We start from the raw sequence: 10,905 nt of genomic DNA, 5'->3' as shown, positions 1-10,905 counted from the left end.
CAGAAAAAACATGTTTACAGCCTGGTTCAAAAAAACGATTTTTGTCTATATAGCTAATTTTGCCCTTCATGACAACTGTGAGGGGGTGAATTTTTTTTAACTCATCCGTTTAAATTATATTAAGCCTTAAAGTTCTGCATAATTAAGGGCGTGGCCACTTGAGTGACAGGTGGATTGCCGCTGCTGTCACCACCGTCGATCTAGGTGGGCGTGGTTTCAGCAACCTGCTCCCGCCTCTTTGCCCATTTTCGATTATCTGGAAGTGACGCGCTGCCAAGATGGCGACGGCCTGCTCCGCCCACTTTGATCTTCAAAAACGCTCTTCGGAAATCTACGGGTGATGTCACGGACACTACGTCCATGTTTTTATACAGTCTATGGTTTTAACGCTGAAAGTTTTAGGAGAGCAAGGTTAGATGGAAGTGAAACGTAGTATTTGATGACTATTTTTCAAAAGAAACCTTTTTCTCAAATCTGGCTGTTTTGAATTGAAAACATGGCATCATTTACGTGATTCATGTAATTCCTAACTGAATATGACAAGACCAGAAACATTTTGTTGTTTCAACATATTAGGCATACAAATAAGAGTAAATGTATGCATATTTTAAAATATTATTTGCAAATAGTTCAGAACGATTACTTCCCTATTTGAATTAGACCTAACATTTCCTTCACCATTCTATTCCTTTAAAAATGCCCCATACAAAAAGCCCAGAATTGTCACACTGTAAATCTGTTCGGCATGCCGCGATAGTTACAATAAATCCAAGATGTATGTACATGACAAGATACACATTACAATATACAGTGCATTCAAGACTAATTGGTTTATTAAACCGGAGGCTGTTGTGGAGAAGAAAAGCGGTCACCAGTTGATGAATAATCAAGATGGCTCACATATATATATATATTACTACTATTCAAAAGCTTGATTTTAGCAAGGACACATTAAATTGATAAAAAATGAAAGTAAAGACGTTTATATTGATACAAAAAGATTTTATATTTCAAATTAATGCTTTTTATTCATCAAAGAATGACGTTTCCACAAAAATATATAAGAATAACATAAATAAAAAAACAAGTGTTCAATTAATATTACATGTTATTAATAGTTCTGAAGGATCACGTGTCAATGAAGAGTGGAGTAATGGCTGTTGAAAATTCAGCTTTGCCATCAGATGAATAAATTACATTTAAAAATATTAAATTATTTATATTTAAATTGTAATATTGCACAATATTACTGTTTTTACTCTATTTGAATGAAAAAAAAAATGCTGCATTGGTGTGCATGAGACTTCTTTGGAAAATACTTTTCAAAATCCTACTGACCCCAAACTTTTGAACACTAGTGTATCTACAGTACAAATATACTTTCAGCCTGTTGTTTTCATCTTGATTTGGTCTTGCCAAAATTCCACCAGTGGTGGCAATGGCTGCTTGTTTGATTGTCTTGTTTCCCTTCTTTCCTTTATTGTTGTTGCATTTGAACTCTGAAGAGAAGAGAGAACCGTTTACTGTTTACTGGCATCGCAGTTGTTCATTCACAGTCCAAATCATCATAGCTTCCTGCATTGGAAAAATAGAAACTCACCTAACCGTTAAGCCCTGCATTTCCTCTAATGCTCTGGATATTGCAGCACAAATTCAAATGCAGTACAGTCAGTGATAGGTGAATGAGCTTTTAAATTGAAAAATCAAAAGGCATGAACACCAGGGAGGATGTTGAGCGCGGACACTGGCCTTCAAACCCAGCATGATTATTGAAAGCTCTGTGTCCACTGGCGTGTGAATAATAATGCCACTATGCTGATGAGCTCCATGCCAACTTCTATTTCATACACCAGCAAACAAGATCTAGGCCGAAAAAGCAAAGATTTAGATTACAGATTCGACTTACCCTCTAATCATTTTGAGCGATAGGTTAAAAAAAGGCATTTCTTTACCTGCATGTGACAGCCAAGAACACATCAGAGTATCAGACCATTTATGTCCGTCAAAAAATCTGACACGATTTACTTTGTGCCACCACATGCAGCTCAAACAAAACATAGCCTACTCAAACACTTAGCATTCTGCGTCAGAGCACAAACGCATTCCTCTGAAAAGCGGCTTGTCACATAGCACACTCAGTCCCTTTAAAAGAGCACTTGAGGTTCTCTCTGTCAGCACTGATTCCACATGCTGTCATGCCATCAGTGCTGTTGTGGAGAAGAAAAGCGGTCACCAGTTGATGAATAATCAAGATGGCTCACATCCTGATGACAAATGAGTCTGACTGACAGAATAAACAAGCTGAAGGGCATATCATAGAGGGAGGACGTCACCACATCATAAGCTCCATTTCACACTGACTATCTTATATAACTAGGCATTCGTCCAGGTGTTTACATTGGAAATATTTTATGAATACACCGCCTGGAGCCGCAGACCTCTGCTGGACCTCAATTTCTCTCCGCCGATAGATTCAGATGCCGCTACCAAGACTTTTTGGGTGTTTTTAGGTGAGGGCCACAGGGATTTGTATGCAGAGCGAGTAAGTGGACTAGTTGACGTGAAACGCATCCAGAGGGTGTGCTCTTGAACCGTCATGGCCTTCTAACATTTTTAAAGAGAACTTGGGCCGCTGCCCTCTAACTGCAGACCATATTTCCAAACCAACGAGCCTTCTGCCCTCTCACTGATGCTCTTTGCCTTTGAGACAGACTTGCTCCTGGAATAGACCGCTTAGAAGTGTTCAGAGGCAGATGTTGAGTTCATTAGTGTCCGTACCTTGGCACATACCATCCTGCCACTCAAGCATTATAGCAGACCTGCCTTATAAAATAGAGACACTTGGGGATCACTTATCAAGAGCTGCTCTGTGTGCACTGAAGCTAAACGCTCTTTCTGACTTTGTTCTCTTCTTTTGGCAGCACAGTCCAAGTACCACCATGAGAGGTGAGGGGTGCTGGACACGACTCTGAGAGACTTCATACGGCTGGGAGAGCGTGGCGCATTCAAAATACAGGTCCCCACAAGAGCTTTCTAGTCTCAGCTAGTGCTATAAATCAATAGCCGTGCACTCTGAGTTCTTCATCAAGACATTTCTCCTCGGCTACAAACGGAATGGCTTTCTTGAGCACTTGCTGACCAGAAGCCGCACTCCAGAGGATTCTATTTTTGTGGACGTCTGAAGTCTATTTCGCACTGCGGCTCTGAAAACACACCGGATGACTAAAACGATATATTTATATATATGTGCATAGCTGATAAAGCTGATAAGTCTTTCAACCACCTGTCAATGTTCTTTTTTTACGCTTACGCTGACACTTCCTTCAAAGCTTTTGGCACTTCAGAGAATATTCCTATCAGCTTTGGACTGTCTAAATCGCAGCTATTTTTATTCCACTACATATTTAGATAAACGTCTCCCACTACAGAATTCTGTTCAAAACATTTGTCTGAATGAGTGAGAGCAGAAGGGAGGTTCGCGCTTAAAATCTTCACTATTTCACAACCTGTCTACAGTCTGTTGCTAATCATGGTTTTCCATAATCAGAAGTGACTTCCATCTTTTTTCATGCAAAATGAAGCACATTAGCATATTTATGGGCTGAGATATATCCAAACGTGTACAACGTGCTACATGGATCTTGCATTCAGGCATCAAGCGAAGGAAAAAATAGCTTCTGACATGTGAAGAAAATGGAATATTCAAGAGCTCTGTGCATTTAAACACATAGACTAAAATCACAGTGTCAACTTGGGAGGAGATGGAGAAGCGTATGAGTTAGTTTGCCTGTTAAGGTCAATGCTCGTATCTGTGTGAAATCAACCAAAAAACTATTTAAATTGTTGTTACTGCTATCATATAAATGACATTCATAAGAATAAAATTGTTGGCCATATCAGCCGGAAAGCATTAGTTGATGTCAGATCCAGATCTCGGAAAATGGAGAATCTGGATGAGCTAGAACATCCATTGTTGGGTGACAGCAGCCCCAAAAACTCAAGTGGAACAGTCACCAGTGGTAGTGGACTGTTCAAAAGCATGTTGATGAGAAATGAGGAGGACAAAAGACTGCCCCCTCTGGACTGGAGGAATTATTGCAGTTCTACAGACATTCAACAACAGCAGCTACTAGATCCATGTTCATTGCCTAGCACTCTAGAGACTCTTTATCCTCCCACTACCATTTGGGCCGCTGCTGACTCCCTGGGCATCCACAGTAAGGAGTATCTGGAAACCACTTTTGTGGACATTGGCCCTGGTTCACCATTGGAAAGGAAGTTCCTGGCAGAGACGAGAGATGTCCATAGTGTATCCTACAGCATAGAAGATGGGGATGATCTTTTGCCAGACTTTGAGGTAAGATTTTTCCTCCAGAATACAATACATGAGTGTTTCTTCAAGTACAGACAATTTTGACCCTGTGTTCTTTGACCCTGTGTTAAAACACATATAATTAAATACTGAAATGGTTTATGCTCATTTTACTCTGTTTATCAGTTTTAATGAAATAAACCACATTTTTAAGAAATATTGAGACATGGGTAAAACAATACAATGTATAATTTATACATATAAGGAATTACCATAGCTTAAAAAAATCTATCTATCTATCTATCTATCTATCTATCTACAGTATATAGATAGATAGATGATAGATTCTGAGCAGAGGCAGTGCTAACAAAGAGGAGAGACGACTGTGAGGTCGGCAAGACCAGAGCGAGTGACTGCAGTGTTTTATGAGGACCTGCTCTACTATGACACAGCATTAATAAAATATTATTCTATTTAAATACCAGAACGCGCTTAAAAGTGATGTGGGACATGGTAACATGATTGCAAGGCTACTCTTTTAAATATTTATAGCCTTTATATCATTTTCAGATGGCTGTGAGGTGTACGTATAATTTAAAATGCCCCATGAGATCTCAAACTTTCATTTGTGACCGTAAAGTAGATTTGACAGGAGCCTGAGCACTGTTAAAGATACTGTGGCTTATCAAGTTCCAAAAAGTGCTGGGTAGTACTGATTACATGTAATCTGGATTACATAATCGGATTCTAGAAATTAAGTACTTGTAATTACATTATATTTTAAAATACTCATAATCAGATATTCATATTCAGAATACTCATATCAGATAGTTACTTTTTAACGATTGGATGATTACATTCACAAAATAGTGGTAAATTGTTCATAATTTATTGATTCGCCATAAACTTTTTTCTATTTTTAAAATTTGTTATAAACACTTCAGAAATGCGTACATGACAAATTAATTAGCATAATACCAAAGTCCCTTTAAGGCAAGTCATTTCACTCGGTGGCCATCTTTGAAACGCCTCTCGGGCATGCAAGTGCAGCTCCTATTTCTTTGAATGGGGAAACATCAAATTCAACAAAACAGTTTGCCAAGTTTACGATTAAATTTCATATTTGAAATCACCAATGAAATCTGACAACAAATGTCTCATAAATGTTGTTTCTTTTGCTCAAATAGCGTTAAAAAAGAATATTTTTTCAGGCTAGACCAGCCAGTGCGCATGCGCAGTCCTAAGCGCACGTCTCCAGAATGGGCTGACTTTTCCGATTAGTGATTGGCTCTTTTACTCAGAAGGCGGGGCTTCCTTTGATAGAGCGGCCATATTGAGCACTGCATTTTTCCCCATTCAAAACTATACGAGAGACACATCTTGGGTATTCTATAGTCTTTGATAATACACATAATACTAGTTTTAGTTTTGTGAATTGGTTTCGTACTCTGCTTCAAAATGTACACCAAATACACTTTTACTTTTTTTGATAATTTTTGAGCCCGTTTATGTGTTTCGGAACTAAAACGGACATATCCTGTGACCTTCATTAAAGGGTTAGTTCACCCAAAAATGAAAATTAGCCTGTGTTTTACTAAACGTAATAAACACTTTTTTCTCACTTCCGCTGACTGTCATACGTGGAAGCCGTTCCAGCGGAGGACATAAGATGTTGGCGTTGCGTGATAAGTGACGAACGCGGAGACAAAACTAAATAAAACGCCGTTCACGAATTAGAAGTACAAAACGAGGATTTGTAAAGAAAAATGTCGGAGGATTTCGATATAAACCAAGAGGAGACTGGTTTTCCTTTGCTAAAGTAAGGAAACTTTGTTTCCTTTGCTCCTGCATTTCTCAGAGGCTCGCGCACGACGCATACGTCCTACGTCATCCGCCTGAACTGCTTCCACGTACGACAGTCAGCGGAAGTGAGAAAAAAAGTGTTTATTACCCTTTAATATAACTCCGATTGGATTCGTCTGAAAGAAGAAAGTCACATACACCTAGGATGCTTTGAGAGTGAGTAAAACACAGGCTAATTTTCATTTTTGGGTGAACTATCCCTTTAATTATTAATTCTGGAAGACCTGACAAAAAGTATTTCAAACCTAGTTGTTAGTGTTTTCATGTTTATGAATGCTTGTTCATGTAATGTAATGTTTAATTGATCCTCTTTGTATTTTATATCAAAACAGTGCAATATTTTCTATTCATATCTACGTAATAAACATAGCAGATTATATAAACTATATAAAAATTTTTCGTAGTTTAATTAGGAATCAGTAACAATTACAATTACAAGTAATCTAGTCTAGTAAACTACTCATAATTTAAAATGGTTAAATAAGTAATTTAAAAAAAAACTACAGGTCACTAGGAGCTAACAAAATTCAATCTAAGTGTGCACTATTCAGGCACAAAACTGGCCATAAAATGAAACTGGGGTTAAAATGAATCAGTGAATCATTTATTTGACCAGTGATTCGATTATTTACTAAAAGGCATCAGACTTAATGCTACATATGGAATTGAGGCCAGAGCATGTTTGACTATTCCCTCTGCTCATCCGCCTGTATGGATGCAATGCAATAAAATGTGATGAAAAATGCAGCAATATAGCATTTTGTCATGCCACACTGCTGTGTTGAAAAAAGTAGCTCGTAGTTAAGGTAGGCTACTGTAGTTGTGCTTTTTCCTACTGAAAAATGAACCTGACTGGGTTATTTATGAAAAAGAGAATGAAAAATATCATATCAGAGTCCAGTGGAAAGCTTAGACTCGTCAGTGACCTAAACAACAATGCAATGGCTAACCGTTCCCTTTCCCATATACTTTTTACTCCATGAATCTTTTTTTAGAGAAGAAGTCAACGAAGTACAAAGTACATGACACACATCTGGAGGACGTGAACACTATGGTTGTAGAGAGAGTGAAATGAGCAGAGTTGTCAGACACAGGTCTAGAAAAAGAGACAGATTGAAAACACAGCTCTTTTTTTTAAACATGAGTCAGAATTTGCCTGTAGGCAGCACAACTAGTGCACATTTGGCATAACCTCTTTCAGTCACATTATCTTACAGGAACCAGAAAAACCTGCAACATATACTTTTATACAGCACAGCAATAGTAAATGCAAGTCATTGCCTTTGTTGGATAAAACCTAATTACATTTGAAGTTCACATGTTACAAAAGCTATTTATATAACCTACAATTTTAGACTAGTCATACCTCTGAAACTCTATTTCACAGGATCCTGTGAGGAACGGAGCACAACATACAATAAATAATAAATGAATAAAGGTTTTATCCCATGACAAATTTAATTTCTGACCAGTAAATCATTTCCATTTACATTATGTAACCTCTCTGGTGCTGATGACTATGAAATTTACTGCAGGACTCCTCCAGTGATGACTTCAGTGATACAGACAGTGAAAGCAACTTTCCCATCATGATCCCTCAAGATTACCTGGGCCTGGCTTTCTTCTCCATGCTCTGTTGTTTCTGGCCTCTGGGAATTGCTGCATTCTATCTTTCCCAAAAGGTAAGGGAGAAAATTTATTTTTCATTCTCTTGGGCTCTCTCTCTCTTTTATTTAAAGTTTCTTATAATCAATCACTACAGGGTGACACTTTCATCTAAAGGGGAAAGCACAGAGGGGAGTTTTTTTATGTTAGAAATTAAACTCCGACAGAAGTTTACATTTTTCTGGCCTCTGGGAATTGCTGCATTCTATCTTTCCCAAAAGGTAAGGGAGAAAATTTATTTTTCATTCTCTTGGGCTCTCTCTCTCTTTTATTTAAAGTTTCTTATAATCAATCACTACAGGGTGACACTTTCATCTAAAGGGGAAAGCACAGAGGGGAGTTTTTTTATGTTAGAAATTAAACTCCGACAGAAGTTTACATTTTTTTTTTTTTTTAGTATGTCTAGCATTTATGTAGCTATTAGCCTACACACTTTCATAAGACTTCTATGAGACTCTTCAGAACAAATGAACAGTGAGAATAAAAATGACACAGGAGACTGTTTTGCAAACACATTCTGCCAATTCACTGAAAAGAATGATTAATTCACAAATTGTTCGCATCGCTGGTTCAGTTGTCAGAAATACGGCTGCTGAAATATTTGTATGTAAAACGCACAGTGCGTACAGCTGTACAGCTACAGGCACCCCTGCCAATCACTGTTATATTATTCTAGTTGTATAAACAATGTTTGCATATCAATACTTCTCAGTAGGAGTCATATGCGACACTCAAATACTTGTGCTGATCTCTCAATAGACTCCTCCAATCTGACCGACAGTGCTATAATCATTATCCTTTACTCATAACCTTGCATCGTTTGTGAGCATAAATAATTCTGATGTCATGTCCTTCAGTGAAATATTATGAAAATGGCAGATGATACATTGGAGACAACAGATTGGAATGCCAACTAATAGAGAAGACAAGAAAAAGGACACAACCCATAAATCATACATTTAGAAGTCCGTTATATAGAAGACTGTAGCAGTGCTCCATACTGCCCAATTATAACATCACATCTAGTCTGTTTAAATACATTTTGACAATATCAACCAAATGTAGATTGTTTGTAACGCATTACTGATGTATGTAATCAGATTACTTTTTTCTAGTAACTAGTAAAGTAACATTACTTTTAAATTTACAACGCAATACCCGAGTTATAAATATCTGAGAATGCAAAAGTAACAATGCATTACATTCCATGAAAAGTAACGCAATTAGTTACTTTTTTATGGAGTAACACAATATTGTAATGCATTACTTTTAAAAAAGTAACTTTCCCCAACACTGCAGTTAGTTATTACATATGACCTGTTGATACTTCTGTGTCTAAAGGGCAAAAGGTCAGTTGGACTGAAAGTGACAGAGATTAGCAATAAAGGCAAGTGCTCTTTTAAGAGCGAGTGTGGACATTATGGAATTACACCTGAGGGTTTAGGCAGGATTACACTGAGATTTGCAGGATTATGCCACCAGCGAATCAAAGTGCCACACATAAGAATAACACAAGTCACAAGGCACTTGTATTATTAAGCTTTGTCTCATTCTCAGACGAACCATTTGTTGATTGCCTGATGTATATCAAATACAAAACTCAAAAAACAAAAGCTTCTTTTCAATCTGGAAAGCTGTAATCTGATTGGCTACATTTACATAAGGTGTTTTTTTATGTGTTTGGGATTATTTAACAACCTAAAGCGACTTTTATTATTCTATTCAAGACCGTTTTTAGTGGAGGAGGCACTGCAGATGTTCAGCCCACATAGCTGACAAGACTCTGATCAATGGATTTCATTCAGACTTTAATTAGTGTCATAATGAGAGGCCTCTGGTGATTGATTTCCAATAGAGCATGAGGTGTTGTCTAAAATGAGGGGATCAGTTGAAAGGAGAAGAGAAACGAATAAAAGAGAGGATAGTGTAACAACGGAAAATACGCAGGCCTTTGACCGATCCTACGCGAAACTAATCGCTGCAGTCATACGGTAAACAACCTCGAGAGAGCGGAGGGACGTCCATCATTCACTATGATTAATGCTACTGTTTACCTTCTCTCCACTCCAGACGAACAAAGCATCAGCACAAGGAGATTTCCAGGGTGCCAGTGCGGCATCTCGGCAGGCTCTGTGGCTCTCTATCCTTTCAATCGTGTTCGGCATCATCACTTACATCTGCGCCATCGCTGCCCTGATCTCCTATCTGTCCGGGAAACCACCTTAAAGACTACTGTATCGGTATCTTCTCTCAATTCTTCCAGAAACGCACCTCCCTGGTTCCTAATTACACAAACCGCTGCTCCTTACATTCATCTACACCTGTAATAAGTACACTCATTTGGCAGAGACACCATCTTTGTAACATTTTCTGCAAGTTCACGGCTGTCATATTAGATGAAAACAAAATGCAAAACACTACATTTGGAAAGGGGGTAGTTTCAGCTGAAATCTTAGTATTTGGGTAAAAAAAAAATGACACCCACTTCAGAAAGAGAGACCTGCGCTCTGTCTTGGCGCTTGTGTCTAAGTTGGCAGGGGAGGGAGTGATTGAGGCCTAAGGGTTTGTTAGAAGGGAACTAGACAAGGACTGCGAGATCAGGAGATCACAATGGACTTGGCTGTGAAACAGTGGGACGTGCCCTCCGAGACACATGACTCGAGCGAACTGGGTCATTTTCTATCTGAGCTCTAAAGCTGGTCATTGATTCACTCTCCAAAGTGAAAACACCATAGTAAATGACTTTAGAACTCATTTGGAAATTGTCAGAGAGTAAACATGTACAAGTTCAGGCAGATTCTGCAGATATGAGGATGCTTAGTATGCACAGGCAAAAGTTCCATGCGATGAGGGAAACACACACATATACGCTGCAGCTTTCACTGAGTCATGCCGTTATGAGAAGCTTCTCCTGCAGGACTCTATTCATAGCTTGATAAATATAGACTCTCCATTTTCCATCTACTGTACCAACAAAACCGTATGGAGACACTACATATAATTTAAGTAAACTATGCCTGCAAACTCTGGACTGGAAAAAAAGATGGTGAATCAGGAATCAGACC

The 10,905-nt window shown here is 38.3% G+C and overlaps 1 protein-coding gene across 1 annotated transcript in view; it reads left to right on the top strand.

Annotated features, from left to right (window-relative positions):
* tmem91 (transmembrane protein 91) overlaps positions 1 to 10,565 on the top strand; it is a 39,854-nt gene extending 29,289 nt beyond the window's left edge. The window contains exons 2-4 of the mRNA XM_016575274.1: positions 2,922 to 4,357; positions 7,711 to 7,857; positions 9,911 to 10,565. Of these exons, the coding sequence (XP_016430760.1) occupies positions 3,941 to 4,357; positions 7,711 to 7,857; positions 9,911 to 10,066 (720 nt within the window). The 5' untranslated portion in view covers positions 2,922 to 3,940 and the 3' untranslated portion in view covers positions 10,067 to 10,565. The remainder of the gene's footprint in view (positions 1 to 2,921; positions 4,358 to 7,710; positions 7,858 to 9,910) is intronic.
* Positions 10,566 to 10,905: the final 340 nt, after the last annotated feature.

The sequence above is a fragment of the Sinocyclocheilus rhinocerous genome, unplaced genomic scaffold (genome assembly GCF_001515625.1).
Source record: "Sinocyclocheilus rhinocerous isolate Xijiao unplaced genomic scaffold, SAMN03320098_v1.1 scaffold130, whole genome shotgun sequence".
Taxonomy (NCBI): domain Eukaryota; kingdom Metazoa; phylum Chordata; class Actinopteri; order Cypriniformes; family Cyprinidae; genus Sinocyclocheilus; species Sinocyclocheilus rhinocerous.
The sequence above is the reverse complement of the archived record's forward strand: the minus strand, read 5'-3'. Positions and strand labels throughout refer to the sequence as shown.